Genomic DNA, 23,627 nt, shown 5'->3' on the forward strand with positions numbered 1-23,627 from the left:
TGTTCGGGACAACCGTCACGGGTGCCTGGAGCCACGGAAGCACCTTGACCGGTGGTGGCTGGGGAGAGCCGGACCCTGTGGCACTGCCCTTCCCTCCCGCCCGCCCTCGCCTCTTCTCCCCACCCCGCCACCCTGTAGCCCACGCCCTGCCCCGGGGCGGGGACCCACCACACCCCAAAGAGCACTTGACCGGGGCAGTCAGCGTTGGGCAGGGCCGGCTGGGCCGGGGCCAGGTCCAGACCGGGTTCGCTCGGACAGCTGGAGCAAAGCTGGCATTCCCACCGCGTGTTTCTCTGCTCACAGGAGGTCTTGTCCATCCCGGGGTGCCGCCTGCCTCTGCCCATGCAGTGAACCAAGAACCGCTGTCGCTCCTGCCCCCGCCGCCGGACCCTGGAATGGGCACGGAGCCCCGCGGCCGGCCGGCTGTTTCCTCATAGTTTTCAGCTTCGGGAGGAGGGTAAGAGTCGCTGGCGTCGGTGCCGGGACGGACCTGCCGCCCATGGCCGTCCCTTCCCTCCTCTCCCCTCCTTGTGACGCTGGCGTCGTTCAACCTGTCAGTGCCCCCGGTCCCTGGCAGGAGGGGCTCGGGCCGCCGGAGCTGCCCTCTTTGGCAGTGCTGGGCTTCCCCGGGTTTTGCCTGGCGGCAATTGGGTCAGGGTGAGCGGCCGCCCCCGCCTCCCATTTCTCCTCCTTGGGACCAGATCAGGGGCCAGAGGGGATGAGCAACTTGGAAGCTGCCCGGTGAGGGTGGGGCCCGGTTGGCTTACAGGAGGGGCTCTAGGTGGGCTAGGGAGGACAGGTGCCCACCGTAGATGTGGGAGGGTCACCGGCAAACGCTCGGGGGAACCGCTCCCCAAGCTCTGCCGCCGTCTTTCCCGGCCGGACTCTCCCCCCACGACTTTCCAAGGTGTGTGCATGTTGTCTGTGGCTCAGGGTTGGCATGCACGCGGACGCATGTACTACCATCTCCCTCTCTCCCCCCCAACACACACACACCATACACACGCGCACACACACAGGCGTGCTTAGTCGTGGATCTTCCTTGGTGTCCCCAAGAGCTGGGCCAGGCCCTCAGTTGGCTCGGTGACTCAGTTCGCAGCCCTCCCCCAGCGAGCTGGATCGGACAGGAGTTTCCCGGACTTCAGAGGGCAGGGTCCCCGTCCCTCCTGTCCTCCCCCATGGGGACTCCACAGTCCCCGTGCACGGTGGGTTGGTATGGCAGTTGGGGATTCCGGCAGAGGTCCAGAGCGGCGGAAGCGGCGGGGTTGATGCCGTGTGTCCCGTGCAGACCGGCCCAGCATGTTTTGGAAATTTGATCTCCACTCGTCATCGCACATCGACACGCTCCTGGAGCGGGACGATGTGACCCTGAAGGCCCTCTTGGACGAGGAAGACGTCCTGCAGGAGTGCAAGGCCCAGAACCGCAAGCTCCTGGACTTCCTGTTGAAGGCCGAATGTCTCCAGGACCTGGTCTCCTTCATCGTCGAGGAGCCCCCGCTCAGCCTGGACGAGAAGATCCGATACAAGTGAGGGGCGGGGCCGACTCGTGGGTGGACGGAGGGCCGTGGCCGCTCGTCACTAGGCTGGTGGGACGTCCCCCGTGCTGGCCCGGTCCACTCCAGCCCTGGGTTTCTTGCCCTACTCTGGCCAGCTCAGCCAGAGAGAGCACGGTATAGAGACGCTCACCTGCCCTGTCACAACTGGGGGCTGCCCGGCCTGGGGCCCTGGAGTAGCCACCAGAGGGATGAGGCCCCGGGACTGGCGCAGACACGGGTGGGTGGCGGGGGGAGGCGGGGCAGGGGGTGGAGTTTCTCGGGCACTTGGGCGAGCCCCGTGGGAGCGAGCCGCGGCCCCCCCGGACCTCATTGCGGAGACCAACCCGAGTTGCTCATGGGCTGCGAGAGGCCCAGGGCAGGGGCGCTGAGCGCATAATGGCCCAGCCGGTTGGACGGACGGATGCCCGGCTCAGCGAGTGGTCGGGTTCACAGAGGCTGCGGGTGGGGTCACGGGGTGCCTAGGGACCCCCGGCAGGGGACCGGTAGACAAGACTGAGGAGTTGTGCGTTCACCCATGCCCATCCGGAGTGGAAAGAACAGGCCCCCGCCTTGTGCCTTGCCGAGTCCCTGGCCGAGGCCGGCGGAGCGGGATCTTGGGGATCCCCGGGGCCGAGCTCTAGGCCCGGGGGGTCGGGCCCGGACTCTCCGCTCCCCGCCCCGCAGGTACCCCAACATCTCCTGTGAGCTGCTGACGTCGGACGTGTCTCAGGTGAACGACCGCCTCGGGGAGGACGAGGCCCTGCTGGTGAAGCTGTACAGCTTCCTCCTGAACGAGCCCCCCCCTGAACCCTTTGCTCGCCAGCTTCTTCAGCAAGGTCCTGAGCGTCCTCATCAGCCGCAAGCCCGAGCAGGTCAGCCCCCGGCCCCCCGCCGGGCTGAGCTCCCGGGTCTGGGCCCGGGCACCGGGAGGTGCTGGGGGGCTCCGTCCCACGAAGGGTCAGGGACCCGGAGGCCGCTCAGTGCAACTCGCCGGGGAGACGGGGGTCCGACCCCCGGCCGGTTTGGTGCGAGAGCTCTCCGGGGGCCAAGGCAGCTCCCAGCGGGCTCACACGAGGTCCCTGTCGGTGCCTCCGTCCCGCTACCGCAGATCGTGGAGTTCCTGAAGAAGAAGCAGGATTTCGTCGACCTCCTCATAAAGCACATCGGGACCTCAGCCATCATGGACCTGCTGCTCCGCCTGCTCACCTGCATCGAACCCCCCCAGCCCCGCCAGGACGTTCTCAACGTGAGCCCGGTCGGGGCCCCGCCACTCCCCTCGGGCCACCCGGCCTGCCCCGTCGGGCTGCTGGGGGGCGGGGGGCGGGTCCCAATGCCACCCGGGGTGGGGTGGGGGCGGAGGCCGTCCTGGCATCGGACGGGGCTGAGGGCCGTGCTGTCTTGCAGTGGCTAAATGAGGAGAGGATCATCCAGAGGCTGGTGGAAATAGTTCACCCGTCGCAGGAGGAGGACGTAAGTGCCTGGGGCGGGGTGGGTGGGGGCCGAGGGCCACCGGTGCCCCCCGGCCCGCCTGAGCGCCAGGGAGGAACGGGATCCGGGTGGCGCGGGGACCGGGAGACCCCTCGCTCGGTGGCCGGCTCGCCGGTGCTGGCTGCCCGTGGCCCCGAACGCCTCCTTTTAGGAGTATTGGGGAGGAGGGCAGGGGGCAGTCTGTTGATTGGCATTTAGAGGATGCCCACGGAGGGGGCTGAGTAACCGACGGGTAAGTGAGATTTAGTGAGTACCGACTGTGGGTGGAGCACTGTAGTGAGCGCTGGGGAGAGCCTAGTGTTAGGTAGACACAGTCCCCGCCCTGGGGTGGGGGCTGTCAGTCTGTAACCTTGGCCTTATCCTCGACTCCTTTCTCTCATTCAACCCACAGACTCATTCTGTCACTAAATCCCATCAGTTCGGTCTTCACAACACCTCTAGAACCTGTCTTTTCCCCTTCATGCAAACCGGTTCAAGCACTTAATCTCTTCCGCCGTGACAAGCGCATCAGTCTCCTTGCTGACCTCCCTGCCTCTTGTCTCTCCCCACTCCAGTCCGTACTTAACTACGCCGCCCAGATGGTTTTTCTAAAAAGCCGTTCGGTCTTCATCCCCCCAGTCTACATTTCATTCAGAAGCAGCATGGCTCAGTGGAAAGAGCACGGGTTTGGGAATCAGAGGACGGGGGTTCTAGTCCCTGCTCCGCCACTTGTCTGCTGTGTGACTTTGGGCAAGCCACTTAACTTCTCCGTGCCTTGGTGACGTCATCTGTCAAATGGGGATTAAGACTGTGAGCCCCACGTGGGACAACCTGACTACCTGTGGCTCAATGGAAAGAGCCCGGGCTTTGGAGTCGGTGGTCGTGGGTTCATATCCTGACTCTGCCAATTGTCAGCCGTGTGATTTGGGGCAAGTCATTTAACTTCTCTGTGCCTCCGTTAACCTCATCTGTAAAATGGGGATGAAGACTGTGAGCCCCCCGTGGGACGACCTGATCACCTTGTACCCTTCCCAGCGCTTATAACGGTGCTTTGCACATAGTAAGCGCTTAAGAAATGCCATTATTATTATTACTATTATTGTATCTACCCCAGGGCTTAGAACCGTGCTTGGCACATAGCGCTTAACAAATGCCATCGTCATTGTTATTATTATTATTATTCATTCATTGTCATGTTTATTGGGCGCTTACTGTGTACAGGGCACTGTACTAAGTGCTTGGGAGAGTACAATGCAACAACAGATACATTCGCTGCCCACACTGAGCTTAGAGTCTGGGTGGGGGGGAAGATAGGCATTAATGTAAATAAATAAATTACAGATTTCCTGTGGTTGCTCATCCATCTCCACGTCCAACAGAAGCTTCTTACCATCAGCTGTAAAGAACTCAAACACCTCTCCCCTTCCAACTTTATCTTCCTGGTTTCCTACTACAATTCTGCCCACACACTTCGCTCGTCTTAACATTGCCTTACTCATTGTACTTTGATCTCATCTCAGTGCCGGCCACTTGCCCACGTCTTGCCCCTGGACTGGATGGAACTCCCTCCCTCCCTGCTACAGTAGACCAATTTCCCCACCCTCAAAGCCTCATTAAAACCCCATCTCCTCCCAAGAAGCCTTCCCAATTAAGCCCTCTTTTATCCTACTCTCTCTCCCTTCTGGATCATGCATGCACTTGGACCTCTCCCCTTTAAGCCCCTGCCATTCACCCTGCCTTCAGCCCCACAGTACTCCCGTCCGCATCCGTAATTTATTTTAACGTCTGTCTTCCCATCTAAACTGTCAGTTCCTCGTGGGCAGGGAACGTGTCTACCAACTCATTTGTACTGTACTCTCTCCAGCGCTTAGTCCGTGCTCCACACACAGTAAGCCTTCAGTAAGTACCACTGATTGATTAATTGACTGCAGAGCACTGTGGTAAGCACTGGGGAGAGAACGGTTCAGTGACGTAACTGGGCCCGGTCCCTGCCCCCGTGGAAGGGGAGTCGGGGGTTGCCGTCAGTCCAGCGGGGGAGACAGACCCAGGAATGACTTAGAAACAGGAGAAGGAGGTGGTCACAAATTGGGGCGTGAGACAGTTGGGTGGGTCAGTTGGGGGACCACTTAGAGACCCCACTTAGCTGGCAGAGCCCCGCGTTAGCCCTGGGAGTGCGGGGTTGTCTATCTGGGTCTGGTCTCGCTTGGGGATTGGAGTTGAGGAGGTGCGGGGGGGGGGTGCGTGGGGGCTCAGCCCGGTCTCCCTCTCTCTATCTCTCTCTCCCTTCCCCTGCCCCCCGGCTCCCTCCCCTCCAGCGGCACTCAAACGCCTCTCAGTCCCTCTGTGAGATTATCCGCCTGAGCCGGGATCAGATGCTACAGGTGCAGAACAGCACGGACCCAGACCCCCTTCTGGCTACGCTGGAGAGGTGTGTCCACACCGGGGACGTCCCCCCTTGGGACGCGCCCGCAGCCGACGGGACAGGATGAGGGGGTTCCGCTTCGAATCTGTGGTGTCGGCCAGCGGCCCCCCCCGGTGGTAGTCCCCTGAGAGCAGATGCGCTTCCCGGGCTGGTGGGGGTGGACGGAGGAGCGATGGGGACCCAGAGCCGGAGTGGCCGAGAAGTCCGGGGAAGAACCAGGCCGGGACGGCGTCCTTGCAGGCCAGGCTGGCTAGTGCTTCTGGGAGAATGACCGTGGACTGGGTAACGTTCCCTGGAAGCGCTCCGGTATCCACCCCGGCCTCACAATACTAAAGTCAACGGTCTTAAACTCAACCGTTTCCCGGGTTCCAGATCCACCTTAGTGCCCATCTTCCCCTGTAGACTTTCAGCTCATTGGGAGCGGGGATCTTGTCGGCCGATTCTGTTGAACTGTAAGCTCTCGAGTGTTTAGTACAGTGCGGGCGCCCGATAAATATCACTGATGGAGAGGTGGAGGGGGATTAGGGTAGAGTGGAGTCTGGGCAGTTTGACCAGGAGGGGATCCTGGAGCTAACCTGGGCCGGAGCGGTTTCGGTGGAGGAGGGCAGCGGGAGCGGGGCTGGAAGAAGGGGAGGAGGCCTGTTGGAGAACCGGAGCCCGGAAGAACGGGCAGGGCGGGAGGGAAGGTGGGAGCCAGCCGGGGGGACACGAAGCAGTGGGGAAGCCAGAGGAGATGGGTGGAATCGGTGATCAGGAGGGTGCGGGGAGCGGGGTCCAGGGCACCCGAGAAGATTCGGCTTTCAAGCTGAGGCCGGAGCCCCTCCTAAGGTGACGGCACCCTCTGCCTTGCCCCGGGTGCCCTCCCGTGCCGCCCCTTGAGGCTGTCCCCTCCCCCATCGCTGCCAAGGGGTCCTCAACGTGCCCCTCGTGCCCCAGGCAGGAGATCATCGAGCAACTCCTTTCCAACGTGTTCCATCCAGAGAAGAACGAGTCCGCCATCGTCAGTGCCATCCAGATCCTGCTGACTCTGCTGGAGACCAGGCGGCCCGCGTAAGTGGCCCCCTCCTTCCACCCGCAGCCAGGGCCTGGTTGGGGGTCGGGGGGCAAAGCCCCGGCAGCCTCGGGCACCATCCCTATGCCTCCTAGCCCGGCAGGCCAGAACAGGTTCTGTGGTGGCCCCAGCGCCAGGCCACAGGTTTGCTTGGGGTGACTCAGTGCCACAGGGGGCCGGGTGTCTCCTCGCAGGAAGGCAGGTTTCCGCACTAAGCCGATCTGGGTGGGGACTGCTGGCCAGTGTCGGGCATCCCTGCCCTCAGCCAGCCCTAGTAGGTCACCTGGGAGCTGGCTGGGCTGCCTTGCCATGGTCACATATGACACCTGGGCACCAGCTGGCACGCTTTTCATGGCCCCCAGCCACAGGTGACGGGGGCCCTTGGAGACTCCGTTCAGGGCAGGGCAAGGGGTGCCTATTCCCAGGCCCAAAGCTGGCACCAGGAGGGGGCCGGGCCGGGGGTGCTGGTACTTGCCGTGGCCACGGAGCGATCGGAAGGAGGGCAGCCGGGACCTGGGGACGGGGGACGGTTTCTCCGCTCCAGGGCACGTTCAGGTGTGGGAGGAGCCCACTGTTGGGTAGGGACTGTCTCTGTATGTTGCCAACTTGTACTTCCCAAGCGCTTAGTACAGTGCTCTGCACGCAGTAAGCGCTCAATAAATACGATTGATGATGATGAGGAGGAGACCGCTGGGGACGGTCCGGGTCAGGATCTCCAGCCCCATGGCCCGACAGCCTCCCCAGCCTCTTTTCCGGAGTGGGCCCGGTGGGCCGCCCCGGTAAGTTGCCCTGGTGCCCCCCGCTCTGTCCTCGGCAGGTTTGAAGGGCACATAGAGGCCTGCCCGCCCGGCGTGGGCCACTCCGCCAGCTCCGTCAGCAAGAGCGTGCTGGAAGCCATCACCGCCCGGCTGAACTCTTTCCACGAGCTCCTGCTTGAGCCCCCCAAGGTGGGCAGGGCGGGATGGTGAGGTCCGCCCTGTGGCTGGCTCCTGGTGGGCGGGGCGGCGCAGAAGGTGACCCTGCCTGGTCCCAGGCTCCAGGCCCCCCCCCCAACCCCGGTGGACTCTGCGGGTCGATCCTCCGGGGGCCGCTCCGGGCTCCCTCTGCCTTCAACGTTGCCTCCCCGCGGGGCTGTGTGGCGGCGGCAGGGCCCGGAGAGGCCCTGGTGACGGTGTGTTTCCCCGGCCTTCAGAAAGGTGCTATGCGGACGACGTGGGGTGTGCTGGACCCCCCTGTGGGCAACACGCGGCTGAACGTCATCCGGCTCATCTCCAGCCTTCTGCAGACCAACTCTGGTGGCGTCAACCTGGAGCTCATTGAGCTGAACAGCATCGGCGTCATCCTGGTGAGCCCCCGCCCCCCGGCCGCTGCCCGGAGATGGTGGGGCGCCGCTGGGGCACACAGCTGGGAGGGTGGCGGCGAGGGTGGGGGTGGGGTCCCACTGGAGCCGGGGGTTGGCAGGTTCGGAGCAGAAAGCAAGGAGAAATGGCGGGGGACCGGGGACGGAGATGGGAGAGTCATTCATTCATTCAGTCGTATTTATGGAGCGCTTACTGTGTGCAGAGCACTGTACTAAGCGCTTGGAAGTACAAGTTGACAACATGTAGAGACGGTCCCTACCCAACAAAGGGCTCACAGTCCAGAAGTCAGGGGTATGGGCCCGGCCCGGCGATGAGAAGAGAGTCGGGCGTGTGGGCCGGGCCCGGCCCGGCGATGGGCAGAGAGTCGGGCGTGTGGGCCGGGCTGGGTGACGTGGGGAGAGTCGGGTGTGTGAGTTGGACCAGGAAGAGAGAGTCAAGGGTGTGGGCAGCCGGTCCTTCTGTAGCCATGAGGAGGGCGGAAATGGCTCTCCCAAGCCGGTGGCCACCCTGCCGTCGTCGCGTTGGTCATTGGGGGGCTGCTGATGGGAGGGTGGCTCGGCGGGGCAGTTGGCGGGCGGCCGGGGTCCGCCGGCCCAGGGGCGGTGAGTGACGTGGCCCTGTGTCTGCTGCTGGTGTGTCCTCAGGACCTGTTCTTCAGGTACACGTGGAACAACTTCCTGCACGCGCAGGTGGAGATCTGTATCGCTCTGATTCTCGCCAGCCCGGAAGACAGCAGCGCCAGCACCCCTACCACTACCCCAGCCACCCAGGACGCCCCCGGGCACCACCACCTCCTGCTCAAACACGTGAGTGCCGCCCCGTCCCCCACCGCCCCCACCCCTGCTCTACGGGGCCAGGGATAGATGAGCAGGGCCTCTGCTCCTTCCCTTTTCAGTCAGTGAGAGGGATTTATCCAGTGCTTACCCTGCGCAGAGCTTTGTGCTCCGCGTTTGGGAGAGGACATTCCGATAGAGTTGGTCAACACGATCCCTGCCCACACGGAGCAGGCAGCGTACGTAGGGAGAGACCTTCAGATCAAAGATGGTTCTGTACAGAAGTGCTGGGGGGAAGGGGGTGGTAATCCAAGGGCTTAAGAGTGGCAGTGCAGGAGTTAAGGGGCTCAGTCATGGAAGGCCTCTCGGGCACCTTATCAAGTTGGGATTACGGAGCCTCCCGCTTCTCTGGGGCCACAGCCCGGCGACCCCTGGAGAGGAGACGCTCACCCTTCTGTGGCTCGGCCTTCGTTCGGTGCTGTGGTCCCCGCTCCCTGGACCTCTGCCCCCTCCCTCCCCAATTAGAGAGCAGGCTGTCGCCCACCCTTTCTTTCCATCCCATTCGTTCCCACAGTTTTAACTGTCACCTCTACATGGGTGATTCCCAAATCTCCCTCTCCAGCCCTGACGTCTCTCCCTCTCTGCCGTCTCACAGTCCCTCCTGCCTTCCGGACATCTTTACCTGATGTCCTGCTGACACCTCAAACTCAAAAAACAGAACTCATCCTCCCACGGAAAAAACCCCGTCCTCCCCCAGACATTCCCATTACTGAAGACAACACCACTGTTCTCCGTGTCACAAGCCCGTAACCTCGGCGCTGTCCTCGACTCATGCCTCTTATTCAACCCACATATTCAGTCTGCTACGAGATCCCGTCAGTTCTACCTTCACGGCGTCTCTAGAATTTCTCACTTTCTCTCCATCCCAACTGCCGTCAGGCTTTCCCGAGTACTCATCGTATCCTATCTGGACTGCTGCATCGGTGTACTCACTGGCCTCCCTGCCTTTAACTTCTCGCCTCTCCAGTGAGTCAGTCAGTGGTATTTATTGGGCTGTTGTGTGCAAAGCACTGTACTAAGTGCTTGGGAGAGGACGATGCAACAGAGTTTTGCAAGCCCACAGGGAGCTTGCAGCCTAGAAGGGAAGACAGACATTAAAATCAGCTACAGAGAGGGGAAATGGCAGAGCATATGGAGATGGATAGAGGTGCCATGGGGGCGGGATGAGTATCAAAGCACTGAAGGGAGTACACACTCAAGGGCTTAAGTGCCACAGTGGAGAGGGCTGATGGGGTGAGAGATGGGTTAGTCAGGGAAGGCCTGTTTTCAGAAGTATGGTCTTAGTAAGACTAGGAAGGTGGGGAGAGTCATGGTCTGTTGGATAAGAAGGGAAGGGGGTGGCAGTTCCAGGCCAGAGGGAGGACGTGGGTAAAGGGTCTACAGTGAGGAAGGTGAGCTCGAGGTACAGCGAACAGGGGAGCAGAGTGTGCAGGTTGGGTTGTAGTAGGAGATCAACGAGCAGAGGTAGGAGGCGGAGAGCCGATTGAGCGCCCGAAAGCCGACGGTGAGGAGTTTCAGTGTGATACGATAATGATGGTGGATGGGCAGCCACTGGAGTTCTGAAGGAGTGGGACCGCATGGTCTGAGAGTTTTTGTAGAGAAATGATCCGGGCAGCAGAGTGAAGTAAGGACTGGAGTGGGGAGAGAGGAGACGGGGAAGTCAGCGAGGAAGCAGGAGTGCTTCCTGGTAGCAGTTTGGATGAAGAGGAAGGGACACAGCAGGGGGCTGGAGCTGAAACAGCAGGGAGGAGGAGGAGGGAGACTGACCCACCTTAGTTTTTTTTCCCCCACCCAGGGGGAAGGGCGAGGGGGCGGGTGTGCCGTAGCTCTGTGACGTCTGACTGACCTCTCCTTTCCCTTCCCTGTGCTGTTCCCCCACCCATCTGTGCCCATCTGCCCCCACCAAGTGATAGTGCCTGCCCCACAGCCCTCCAGTATGTACCCGAATCATGCCCGGCATTTCTTTTAAGGCAGCCTCCCCTCTGCTAGACTGTAAGCTGCTTGAGGGCAGGGATCATGTCTCCCAACTGCACTGTATCATCCCCCCCCCCACCCAAGCCCTGAGTCCAGCTCTCTGAGTCCAGCACGCGCTGATAGCTCTCGGTCAATAACACGGTTTGAAGTGCGGCCCAGCACTCCCCCTGGGACGGGGCCGGCCCAGACCTGGGGCCGGCATCACCCCCTGGGGTGCCGAGGGCCCCCCAAGCAGTCTCCCCTGTCTTGGGGGGCTCTGCCCTCGCTGCCGGGCCCTGGCACCCCACAGAGTGCCCAGTAGGGGTTGGGGGGCCGAGCCCCGACCCTCCCCCTCCGACCGGCAAGTGGGTGGGCGGGAGGCTCGCTTGGACGTTGGGGTGGTGGCTTTGAGCGCTGACCGAGCCCCCGTTTGTGGCAGCTTTTCCTGAAATGTCACTTGGTGGAGCGGATCCTGGAGGCCTGGGAGCTGAATGAGAAGAAACAGTGAGAAACCAAGTTGTTTTTTTCCAACCTGCCCTTTGCAGCCACTCCTCCCCACCCCCCTCAACCCCTTGGTCCCTTTCCTGTTGGAGCTGCTGCCATCCACCCGCCTTCCCCATCTTCCTTCAGTGCTCCGCTCTGTGGGCCCCAGACCCCCAGGTGCCTCCACTCCTTGGCCATCCCACCGTTGGCCTGCGCCCCCGGCCTTCCCGCTGGGGTAGGAAAGGTCTGGTCTGGCTTCTCAGGGACCAATTGAAAGCATAAATGATGGATGGATCAACCGTCCCGAGGCCCGGGGGGAGCTTTGTGCTGGTCTGGCGGGAGCTGGACCTTTGTTGGGGAGGGAGGGTACCCCCCTGGGCCAGATCCAGCTGGGTCAGCTTTGAGAACTGGTGGTCTCTGGCCTAGGCAGGGCAGACTTCCTGCTCCTAGCTGTTGCCCGACCCCGGAGTCTCCTGACCCCGGTGTCGTGGCCGCGTTTCAGGGCGGACGGGGGGCGGCGGCACGGCTACATGGGCCACCTGACCCGGATTGCAAACTGCATCGTGCACGGCAGCGAGAAGGGGCCCCACAGCGCTGCACTGCAGCGACTCCTCAAGGGTGAGGGGCGGCGGGGGCCCCGTCAGGGGCGGGTATGGGGGAGAGGGGTGAGCCGGGGGCCGGGGCGGGCGGTGGGGGCACCCCGCGGAGCCGGGTCTCCCAGGCAAAGACGGTTTTTCCCCTCTCTGTGGGCAGACCTTCCGGACCAGGTCAGGGAACGGTGGGAGACCTTCTGCTCCAGCTCCCTGGGGGAGACCAACAAGAGGAACACGGTCGATCTGGTGCGTCATGGCCCCGGGAGGGGTGGGAGGCCGAGCAACCATCTAGCCCAGACCGAGCCAGACCGGAACCGGACAGGCAGGCTTGCGTCTGCCCCGTCCTCTTCATCCTCCTCCACCCCCTCTCCTGGGCTTGGCCTCCTCTCCTTCCCACCCTCCTCTGGTCCAGCCTGGCCTCCGCCTCTTCCTCCCCTCTGATTCCTGCTCCTTCTTACTCTGCCACTTGCTCCCTGGTCTCAGTGTCCTCTCCCTCTTTCTCTTCAGGCCTGGCCTTCCTCCTCCTCATCCCTGCACACCCCCCCCCCCCCCCCCCACCTCTTCCTCTCCTTCCTTCCTTCTCTAGCCCTGTCTGCTCCTCTCTGTCTCCCCCATCACCTCCTCTTCCCCCTTCCCTATCCTCCCCCATGCCCAGCCTCCTGCCACTCCTCCTCTTCTTAGCCCTCCTTTGCCCCAGCCCCTCTCCTCACTGGTATCATCCCCGGGCCCTGTCCATGGAGGGGGAGACTGAGGAATGAGGTCCGGGCTCGGAGGCGTCTATGGGGCTTTGTGACTTGGCCCCGGCAGCTCTTGGGGCTGAATGGTGGGCCACGGGCCGGCCCCTGAGGGGAAGGGGCAGCATTGAACTTGCACAGGCTCTGAGCTACCATCCCTCCCCCCCATCTCCACGTGTCCAGGTCACCACGTGTCACATTCACTCGTCCAGCGATGATGAGATCGACTTCAAAGAGAGCGGCTTCTCCCAGGACTCGTCCCTGCAGCAGGTGAGGCCGGTGCTGGGCAGGGCCTCACCGGGCACTCCTGGCTGCGGTGTGCTCTGCCGACGGTCCGCTCGGGCCGAGTCCACGGAGGCGAGGGCTGAGGACCCCACCTGCCCGCCCACCCTGGCAGCCCCGCTGGGGAAGACGGGCAGACAGAAGCTCTGCGAGTTTGGGAGGAGGAGAGAAGGGGAGAGGCACGTGCGAGGATATTAGCAGCAAAAGGCCAGATGCTGTCCAGTCCTCGGGGTTGGGCATCAGGCCAGGAGGGCTTCCTGGAGGGGTGGGGGCCTGATGTGAGTGAACATTCGGAGGCGAGCAAGAGTCCGTAAGCGGGCGAGGTTGGAAGGGGTGGGGCCGTAGGCCGGGGGAGAGCCAGGAGATGGAGATCACCATGGCCGGGGGAGCCGACGGAGCACTCTGAGGGCGTGGGGGTGGTCTCAAGCTGCTCCCGACTGGGATCCCGTGGCCAGGGGATCCAGGCGGGGCCCGTCAGCCCCTGTCGGTGAACTCCTCTTCTGATTCACTTGGGGGTTTCCAGGGGTTCAGCTGGCTCCACTGAGTGGAGGGTTTGGCTCGGCCTCAGCCCCCAGGAACCGCGTAGTCGGGGAAGGGAGGGCTGGCCACTTCCCCGGGCCTCCGGGCCTCCCGGCCCCCGGCCAGTCTTTGGGGCCGCAGGGCGGAATGGGAGTCGTGATACCCCTGTCGCGGCCCTGGGCTGCCAGGCCTTTTCTGATTATCAGATGCAACAAATGACGTCCAACTTTATTGACCAGTTTGGCTTCAATGACGAGAAGTTTGCGGATCAGGACGACATCGGCAAGTGAGTACGGCGGTCCCGGGCCCAGCCCAGCGCTTGCTCTGCTCCCCCCTCCCTGCCCCCACCCTGGCCGGCCTCCCACCCCACCATCCCGTGACCCCATGATCCCATGCAGCACAGAACCAGGCACCCACTCTCCCTCTGTGGGGGTGGTCCAGAGCGGGGGCTTGCTCAGGAGACCCCTGCCTCGCCTCTGAGGGCCAGGAGGAAGGTCGGTGGCGGCTCCGGCCGGCCGTCTCGTGTGAACGTCGCGTCTCGTTGGCAGTGTTTCGTTCGATCGGGTGTCAGACATCAACTTCACCCTCAATGCGAATGAGACGGTGAGTCGGCAGTGGCCGGGAGCAGGGACGGCGGGGGGACACCGGCAAGCCAGAGAGAGCCCTTCCCCGGTTCCGTCGGTCCCCAGGGAAGGGCAGGCTGGTCCCTGGCAGCCCATCTGGGGTCCAGGCCCAGTATCAGACCATGCCACATCCAATTAGGGTGAGCCCCTGGGCTAGAGGAAAGTCTGTGGGCTAGCTGCCTGACCCTGCCCTGGTCTTTCCCGCCCTCTGCCACGTTCGATGTCTGGGGTTCCTCTTCGCGGGTCCCCGGGTAGATGTCGGGTACCAGGCTTGTTGGGAATTGTGCCCAGGGCTCCAGGTGATGGGGCGTTCAGGCAGAGCCGAGAGTTGGGGCGGGTTGGCTCCCGGCAGGGACCTGGGCTCTGGAGCTCCGGGCGGGAAGCCCCGTGTCTCTGTGGGGAGGAGGGTGGGCTCGCCCCAGCGCTCCCTGTGGGTCTTGGCCCCGGGACCCTCCTGGGACTGCTGTTGATTGGCTGCCTCCGGGGATGGGCCTTGCCCAGTTTGGCAGGAGGGGAGTAGGTACTGCCGCCTGTCACTTATACGCATCCACGTGCCCTGGCCTGCGTGACAATGGCAGGCCGGGGCAGGCCCAACCTGGCCTCGGAGGCCCTGCGGGTCTCTCCCCGGAGCGGCCAAGGGCGACTCCCCCGTGGTTGTGGGGTTCAGACTCTGAGTGTTGCCCTGAGGGCCTGGGGCGCATGCAGCCGCGGGGTCCCCGAGTCGGCAGGGGAGGCTGGTGGACCCCGGGAGACCCATGGAGCTCTGTCTACGGCAGGGCAACATGGCGCTATTCGAGGCCTGCTGCAAGGAGAGGATCCAGCAGTTCGATGATGGCGGCTCTGACGAGGACGACATCTGGGAGGAGAAGCACGTCGCCTTTGCACCCGAGGCCCAGCGGCGCTCCAGGTGCTTCCTTCCCGCTCTCTGGCCAGCCCCTCCCATGGGGTTTCTGCTCGGGCCCTGGCCAACACCGGTCAATCGGCTAGCTCCCCGTCCACCCGGGTTGGGCCGGGGGAGAGTCACCAACCAGCTTCCCCTTGCCCTGAGTGCAGCCCACCTTCCCTTTCGTGCCCACTGGGGACCACCCCCACCCCACCTCGGCCCCGCCGCTGACGGTCCCCTTCCCACCTTCCCTCCCCAGCTCCGGCAGCACGGACAGCGAGGAGAGCACCGACTCAGAGGAGGAGGAGGACGGAGCTCAGCAGGACCTGTTTGAGTCAGGCAGTGCCGGGGCAGAGGACAAAATGGAGGTGGACCTGAGTGAGGGTAGGCTCCCCCGGCCTCACCCCGCCCAAGGGCTGGCAATGTTTGGAGCCCCTGCCCCCTGGCCCGGGGCTGGTGTGAGCACTTGTGTCGTCCCAGACCGCGGGGGAGCTGATGTGGACCCCCCCCATTTCTCAGCACCGGCCTGGTCGGCCACCTTCGATGTTCCCATGGAGACGGGGCACGGGGCCGGGCTGGATGCCGTGGGGTCCGGCGTGTGGAGCACAGAGGAGCCCCTGCCCGCCAAGGAGACGGGATGGGCGTCTTTCTCGGACTTTCAGCCCGCTGGGAGGTGAGTCCCTGGCATGGGCCGGGCCCAGGCGATGCATCCATCCATCCATCCGTCTGCGGGGCGAGGGGCCGTCTGTCTTGGCTCGAAGCCTAGGGCGTTGAGGCGGAGAAGGGGTGGGCACGAGGTCTGTGTTTCACTAAAACCTAGGACCCTGAGGGTGCTTATCCCCTTTCCCCTCCTCCTCCCCACTGTCCCTGCCATGGCCCTTCTCTGTTGTCCTTTTCCCCCCGTCCCCACTCCTTATCCCCGTTCCCCACCCGCCTCACCTTGCCCTGAGCAGCGACCAGCCCCGAGCCCCTGCTGTGTGCTGAGAGGTGGAGGGCGGGGTAGAGGGGCTAAGGAGGCGTTTACTGTGGGCAGAGCTCTCACGTTGAGGGGGCTCAGTCGTGCAGTCCAGCGACAGAGCAGCTCTGTCCGAGGGGGCTGGGGGCGGTCCCCTGTAGCCCCGACCCCATGTGTCCCTTGCCGCAGCCCCAAGGAGGCCCCCCGGAGTGCCTCGCCGGTGGACATGGAGACCAGCACGGAGCCCCCCAGCTCCGGCCCTGCCACCCAGCCCGCCCTGCCGGATGGTGAGTGGCCCGGGAGGGTGGGCGGGCGATGGGCCACGGGTGGGTGGTGGATGGGGTGGGAAGCTGCTGGGAGGCGGGTTGAGGACGCGCCTCTCCTCCCCGCCCCCGGGGCTGACGCGGTCTGGGCCCACAGGCCCCGGGAGCAGCGTGGCCATGGAGGCCAGCGAGGGCGGGGCCGAGAAGGTGACGGAGACGGTGATGAACGGCAGCATGAAGGAGACCCTCAGCCTCACTGTGGACGCCAAGACAGAGACGGCGGTCTTCAAGAGGTGGGCGCGGTTGGCGAGGGTGCTCTATCAGGCCGGCCTCGGGTGGGTGGGCGGGCGGGCGGGCTGTCCGTCTGTCTGGGCCACCTCCCCTAGTGCGTGGCCGGTCAGTCCGTCTGGCCTCCCAGTAGTCATTCTGTCTAGCCTCCGTTGGAGGTTTGTCTCTCTCGCTCTCTCGCTCTCTCCCTCTTTCCCTATACGGGCCACTCCATCCTTGGCATCTCATCCCCCGCCCCAAACCTCGTTTGTCGGTCAGTGGATTTTATGGTGTGCTTGCTGTGCGCGGAACACTGTACTGAACACTCAGGAAGGTGTAACGCGATAGAGTCGGTAAACTTGATCCCTGCCCAGAAGGGACTTGCGTCAAAAAAACCTTATAGGCAGGGGAAATTACTCGTAGAGTATAAGTATACCAATTCATCAATCATTCATTCACTCATTCAATGGTATTTATTGAGCGCTTACTGTGTGCAGAGCACTGTCCTAAGCGCTTGGGAAGTACAAGTTGGCAACATATAGAGACGGTCCCTACCCAACAGTGGGCTCACAGTCTAGAAGGGGGAGACAGCCAACAGAACAAAACATATTAACAAGATAGAATAAATACTTACAAATAAAACAGAGTAATAAATACGTACAAACATATATACATATATTCAGGTAATACAGGTATACAGTCATATTTATTGAACGCCTGTCACGTGCAGAGCACTGTACTAGGCACTTGGGAGAGTAAAAACTGTACGCAAATGAGTGCTGCGGGGCTGGGGTGAGGATCAAGGGGCTTAAAGGGCATCATCATCATCATCAATCATATTTATTGAGCGCTCTGTGTTCAGAGCACTGTACTAAGCGCTTGGGAAGTACAAGTTGGCAACATATAGAGACAGTCCCTACCCAACAGTGGGCTCACAGTCTAAAAAGGGCACACAGCCACGAGCCAAGTGGACATGGAATTGAAGGTGTGGGGGGAAATGAGGCTTCAGTCAGGGAAGACCACTTGGAGGAGATGTGATTCGAGGTGGGTTTTGAAGGTGGGAGGAGAGGTGGACTGTCAGAAAAGGAGCTGGAGGGAGTTCCAGACCCGAGACAGGATGAAGGCGAAGGATCGGTGAGGAGCTAGAGGAGATGGAGGAAGTGGGTTGGTGTGATAGGAGTGAAGTGGGTTGTAGTCCATCTCTGAGGTCAAGTAAGAGGGGGAGACCTGATTGAGGGATTTAAAGCCGACGAATGGATGGTGAGTTTCTGTTTGATGCGTAGGTGAGTGGACAACCGCTGTATGTTCTTGAGGAGTGGGGAGACATGGACTGAGCATTTCTTTAGAAAAATAATCCAGGCAGCAGAGTGAAGTCTGGACTAGAGTGGGGAGAGGCAGGAGGCAGCGAGGTCAGTAGGGAGGCCGATGCAGTAGTCATTCATTCATTCATTGTTGTATTTATTGAGCGCTTACTGGGTGCAGAGCACTGCACTAAGCTATTGGAGAGTACAATTCAGCAATAGAGAGAGAGCATCCCTGCCCTCACCAGGCTTACAGTCTAGAAGGGGGAGGACAGACATTGAAACAAGTAAACAGGCATCAGTATAAATAGTCAAGGCCTGGTAATAGTCTGGATGGAGAGGACAGGGCGGATCTCAAGATGTCATGAAGATCGAACTGTCAGGTCAGAACGGAGGAGCAGCGTGTCCTAGTAGAAAGAGCCTGGGAGTCAGAGGACCTGGGTTCTAATCCTGGCTCTGCCACGTGCCTGCTGTGGGACCTTGGGCAAGTCACTTAACTTCTCTGGATGTCATTTTCCTCTGTAAAACGGGGATTTAATATCTGCTCTCCCCCCTACTTAGACTGTGAGCCCTGAGTAGAACAGGGATGATGTCTGACATGATTGGGTCTTTCCCAGCCCTCAGAACTGTGCTCGACACCAAGAGCTTAACGGATACCACCATTATTATTATTATTAGGGCGTCACGACCCACCGAACGTGCAGGTGGAATGCGAGTGATGAGTCAAGGATAACACCAAGGTTACAGTCCTGTGAGGCAGAGGGATGCAGCGCTGTCTGCAGTGATGGGAAAGGCAGGGTGAAGATGAGGAGTTCTGTTTTGGACCTATTAAGATTGAGGTGTCGGCGGGACATCCGAGTAGAGATGTCCTGAAGCAGGAGGAAATGTGAGACCGCAGAGGAGAGAGGTCAGGGCTGGAGAGGGAGATTTGGGAATCCTCCACGTAGATCTGGGAGTTGAAGCTGAGAGTGGATGAGTTCTCCCAGGGTGTAGGTGTAGACGGAGACTAGAAGGGGACTCAGAATGGAGTCCTGAGGCACCCCCCCTAGTTAGGGGGTGGGAGGCAGAGGAGGAGCCTGCCAGAGAGACCGAGAAGGAGCAGCTTCCCGAATCCCCTGGGAGCCTCCTCCCGGTGGTGGAGCCCCCAAAGTGGAGGAGGCGGGCGGGGGGGGAGAGGGTTGTTCCCTTCCTCCCCCTAGGATGTAGAGCACTGGTGGGCCCTCACGAGCCCCCACAGGCCCCCTGCGTTGGGCTAGAGAGATTAGCCTGGTGAGGTCAGTGTGGCAACCTTTTGGCTCTGTCCAATTGCCCGCAGTTCTGGGGCTCCCTGCCCGCACCCTCAGGGTCTGGGGCAACACAAGCTTCATTCCCTCCTGCCGGGTACCGAGACCCTGGAGAGCCCGTGCCACGTATTGACCGGGCGCCCGCTGTGGGAACGCCTCGTGCTCAGTGCTTGACAAGAGCCAAAGGAGCCAGCGCCGCGTGCCCCGCCAGTGTGGAGCTACCGCCAGCTTGGTGGGGGCACCCGACCCGAGACCCCTCCCAAACGGAGCGATCCAGCACGGGATGGAGTGACCGTCCAATAGCTTCCGGGCAGGTCCGGCACACGCCTCGTGGTGTGCCCCGGGCGGGCCTGAGGTGGCCGCTCCTGCTGGTCAGAGGAGCCCTGCCGTGACCGGGCTCACGCGTCTGGCTCCCCTGGGTTCTTCACCGGGGCCTGACGGTGTGGCTTTTGCCCCCTTCCCTTCTTCCTCCTACTCCTTGTCTCCTATCCCTATCCTTCCTCCCTCTTGTATACCTTCTGCTGCTGCTGCCTCCGCCTTGCTTCCACACTGGGCAGGCCGCTCGGACTGTGAGATGGGAGGGTGGAGCCATCCTGCCCTCTTCCCCACCCCACCCCCGGGCCCAGACCCGGGGGCCCGACCCCAGACTGGGCTGCGGAGACACAGGTCCGGACTAGGGGGGGAAGCCGGAGGGCCCGGGCTATAGCCCGGGAGCGCTGAGCGGAACTGAGCTTTCATACGTTTCCTTTTCTGTCCCTCTGCCGCGGGCGGCTTCAGAGTGCTGGAATCCTTCCGGTAGGTACGGCCGGGAGCTCGGCCGCAGTGGGGCCCGGCCGGGGGGCGGCCTCCCTCCCCGCTGGGGACTCAGGTCCGTCCCTGTGTGCGCTCGTCTGTCTCACGCCCCGGTCCCTTGGGTGCATGTGGCTGTGCGTGCCTGCCTGCCTGCCCTCCCTCTGTGTGTACGTGTACACGCGCGCATGCTGACGCCCGTGTGTCCCGGCCCCTCAGTGAGGACGGGAAGGTGTCCAGCCCTCAGGATGCTGCCTGCTGCAACTGCCCCGTGGAGGAGAGCCCGGGGGCCACAGAGGGAACCCTGGCCAGCCCCCCACCCGCCGCCAGCGGCCCAGAGCAGAGGTAACGGCCCCCACCCCTCCGGCCTTTGGGCGCAGAGGCAGCTCAGAAGGGGCCGTTACAGATCCCTCGCCCCTCTCGCCCCACCCCAACCCGAGTCTTGAACTCCCCTGCCCTCCAGGGCTCCGATCGAGATGGGAAAACTGGGAGGGTGTCCTTGGTTCCTGGTCCTCCCTCTGGCCTCGGCCCCACCCCTGGTTCCTTCAGGGGAGGAAGAGCCCGAGGGGCTCAGAAGGGGCAGAAATCTGTGGTCCATCCCTGGCCCGTCACCACGGTGCCCCCGTGCCCCACCTCTACCCCACCCCACCAGTTTTCTCCCTGGGTGGTGGGGGCCGCCCCTTCCCCCCCACCCGACCTCGCGCAGCCCCCGGGCCGGGCCGCACGCGAGGACCTGCGCTGCGTCTGCCGGCAGGGTCGACCCGCAGGCCCTCGTGGGAGCCGCGCCCGCCGACCGGCCCGTATGACGGGCGACCCTCGGCCCGGGGCTGAAGAGGAGGCGCCGGACCCGCCCCGCCGCCCGCGCGGCCGGGGGTCTCGGGTTGGGGGCGAGCCGGTCCCGCTGGGGCCGGGGCCGGCGGAGGCGGAGGCCGGTCTCTGCTGCACGGACTCTCTGAGCGACCGGGACCATCAGCTCCCCTTTCTAGTCTAGATTTCCACACGTTGTACAGAGAAGCCCGGATGTGGAAAATATTGCACATTGACAAATACCAAGCATTTTGGCGTATGTTTATAGTGTATCGTTCTAAATTATGGCGGGGACGGGGAGGGCGGGGGGGAGAGGGGCCGCCGCCAGCCCGGCCGCCCGCTGCCGCCGCCCCCGGCCCGGCCTGCTAGCGGCTAATGGAGAGCTGGTGACGCCAGGAGGAGGAGGAGGAGTTGCCCGGTCAGTGTTGCCCCCCCCGGGCATCGGGCACCGGGCCCCGCGTCCGCTGGCGACGTCTTCGTCCGCATCTCACCTCGTTCCAAGTTCAGAGCTTGCGTTTCTTCCAGGCTTCCCGGGCGGAGCGTGAGGCCCGAGGAGCCCTCGAGCGGCCCCGTGGCCCGTCATAGCTGCCGCGGGGGACTTTGAACAGGACATTCTGGTGTTCTTTTTATAGCCGGTTTTTAATTGGTCACCGTTTCCTGTATTGTTTGAATGGGATCAGAAATGTAAGTCTATCGGTAGAGATTTTAAGTATTTATTGCGCCAGCGTGGTTGGTCGAGACGGGTGTCGTTCTCCTCCCCCCACCCCACCCCCAGCCCGCCTTGCCCCCCAGTCTGCTGCACCCTGGCCGTTGGGCCCGCCGTCGCCCCCTCCCCCACTCGAGGTGGGGCCCAAGGGAGGCGGGGACGGGCAGACCCCCGGCGGACTGTGGCGTTGGCATGAGTCCCCAACCTAGGAGGGGGTTTTCTTGCTCGGACTTCAGAGTCGGAACCTTTTCCAGGCCAGCCTAGGCCCACAGTGGTTCCGGAAGCCAAGTCCGTGAACGAGAACCTCTCTCCCGCCCCCAACTTCCCGGGCCCCGCGGCAGCCCGGTCCTGCCCCCTTGCCGCCGGCCAGCAGTAGCCCGGGCCCCACCCTCGGGCAGGCGGGTGCCCGTGGCCCTCACCGAGCAGCCAGTATTGAGATGCCCAGTGACCGGTCCTCATCTCCCGGGGACGCCAAGAACGAGTGGCATCACGGTGGCGGTGGCAGGTTCTCCCCTCCCTTTGTGCCTGACCCTGCCCCTCGCCACCCTATCCCGCCTTCCTTCCCTGGACCCCACCAGGGCTCGCTCCTGCCACCCACCATCCCCGCCTTCATCCCAGAGAGGCAGCAGCAGCGACCACCGGAGAAACTGGGACTGGCTCAGCCGCTGTCCGGCAGAGCCGAGGTCGGGGCCTCGCCTGCCCCAGGGGCCAGCCCCCGCCCTCCAACAGAGCGTCTATTTTTACCTATCGAAAGAGTATTTTTAATGTGCCCCTCGGGGGGCCAGGCAGCGCCCCACCTCGACCTCAGACCCCCCTGCGGCCTGGGGTGGGCCGGGGCGGCGGACTCGGACCCCCAGGCTCCGTGTTTCACTGTCTCCCTGTACATCCTTGTATGTTTCCTGCACTGGGGATAATCGTGGAGCCCAAGACCTAGACAAACTTGTATCCAACAGAAATAAAGCCACCTTGCTCTGAGCTTCTAGCAGACTGTCTGCACCTCCCTGCTGGGGCCAGGGCAGGAAGAATGGGTGTACATTGCGGGTGGGTGTATGGGTGCTTGTTTGTGTGTGCAGGTGTGGTGGCTGGCCAGCTCCGATGGCTGCAGGCGGGTTTGGGAAGTGGGAGAGGGCAGGCCCTTGGGTGCGGGGGGTGGTGGTTGTCATTGGCCATACAATGACATCAGCTAAAGCGCTGGAGAGCAGGGGCCGGGCAAGATGTGGGAGTGGGCGGTGGTCAATCAATCAATAGTATTTATTGAGCGCTTACTGTATGCAGAGTACTGTACTAAGCGCTTGGGAAGTGCAAGTTGGCAACATATAGAGATGGTCCCTACCCAGCAGTGGGCTCACCATCTAGAAGGGGGAGACAGAGTACAAAACCAAACATATTAACAAAATAGAATAGATATGTACAAGTGAAATAGAGTAATAAATATGTACAAACATATATACAGGTGCTGTGGGGAAGGGGAGGAGGTAAGGAGGATGGGGGGGAGGAGGGGGAGAGGAAGGGAAGGCTCAGTCTGGGAAGGCCTCCTGGAGGAGGTGAGCTCTCAATAGGGCCTTGGTTGGTGAGGAGTTAGTACAAGCGCCTAGTACAATGCTCTGCATACACTAAACGCTCAATAAATACGATGGAATGACTGAGGGGCGTTACATGGGGAAGACCACCAGTGTAAGCTGCTTTCCCAGGAAGCTGGGCAATGGCCTGACAGATTTAAGCTGCCGAAGACCTCTTCGGCTTCGGGCGTGAGGAGGTCAAGGAAGGGCCAGGCCAGGGCTAGCCATGAATGACCCTGGGGCTCAGTGGAGGCGAACAGGTTGAGGGCAGAAGGGGAAGAAGGCCATTGGGGGTTCTGGTCAGTCAGTCCATTGTATTGAGCATTTACTGGGTGCAGAGCACTGTACTAAGGGTTTGGGAAAGTGCAATATAACAGAAACATACCCTTCCCACAACGACCTTAATGTATAGAGAGGGAGACAGACGATATAAATGACAGAGAGGTACCTAACTATTGTGGGGCTGGAGGGGTCACAGGGATGAGCAAAGGTCAACTCAAGGTGGAAGAGAAGGGAAAGTGGGCTTAGTCATGGAAGGCCTTAGAGGAGACGTGGCTTCAAAAAAGCTTGGAAGAGGGGAGAATAATTGTCGCCTAGGAGGGAAGGGCGTTCCAGGCCAAAGGCAGGACGTAGGTGATGTGTCGGCAGTGACATGGACGTCACAGTCTTTTAGACTGTGAGCCCACTGTTGGGTAGGGACTGTCTCTATATGTTGCCAACTTGTTCTTCCCAAGCGCTTAGTCCAGTGCTCTGCACACAGTAAGCGCTCAATAAATACAATTGATGATGATGATGATGATGAGGTCGAGGTACATTGAGAAGGTTGGCATTAGAGGAGCTGGGTTGGAGGAGGAGAGTTAATGGGCTGAGGTAGGAGGGGGCAGGGTGACTGAGTGCTCTAAAACCAGTGGTGAGTTTCTGTTTGATGTGGTGGTGGATGGGCAACTACCGGAAGTTC

At 62.1% G+C, this 23,627-nt stretch overlaps 1 protein-coding gene across 1 annotated transcript; it reads left to right on the forward strand.

Moving 5' to 3' along the window:
- The first annotated feature begins 306 nt into the window (after positions 1-306).
- On the forward strand, positions 307-22,085 carry PPP6R3 (protein phosphatase 6 regulatory subunit 3). The gene is given in 25 exon segments (XM_038764090.1): positions 307-457; positions 1,289-1,526; positions 2,220-2,331; positions 2,333-2,407; positions 2,644-2,781; positions 2,940-3,005; positions 5,318-5,430; positions 6,361-6,474; positions 7,293-7,422; positions 7,668-7,820; positions 8,481-8,642; positions 11,062-11,126; positions 11,608-11,723; positions 11,859-11,944; positions 12,616-12,702; positions 13,422-13,519; positions 13,782-13,836; positions 14,633-14,763; positions 14,999-15,123; positions 15,259-15,412; positions 15,884-15,981; positions 16,115-16,250; positions 19,586-19,603; positions 19,817-19,942; positions 20,352-22,085. Coding segments are annotated over 24 exon segments (2,637 nt in total). The 5' UTR covers positions 307-457; positions 1,289-1,299; the 3' UTR covers positions 20,404-22,085.
- The last annotated feature ends 1,542 nt before the right edge of the window (positions 22,086-23,627 follow it).

Source organism: Tachyglossus aculeatus, chromosome 22 (genome assembly GCF_015852505.1).
Source record: "Tachyglossus aculeatus isolate mTacAcu1 chromosome 22, mTacAcu1.pri, whole genome shotgun sequence".
Taxonomy (NCBI): domain Eukaryota; kingdom Metazoa; phylum Chordata; class Mammalia; order Monotremata; family Tachyglossidae; genus Tachyglossus; species Tachyglossus aculeatus.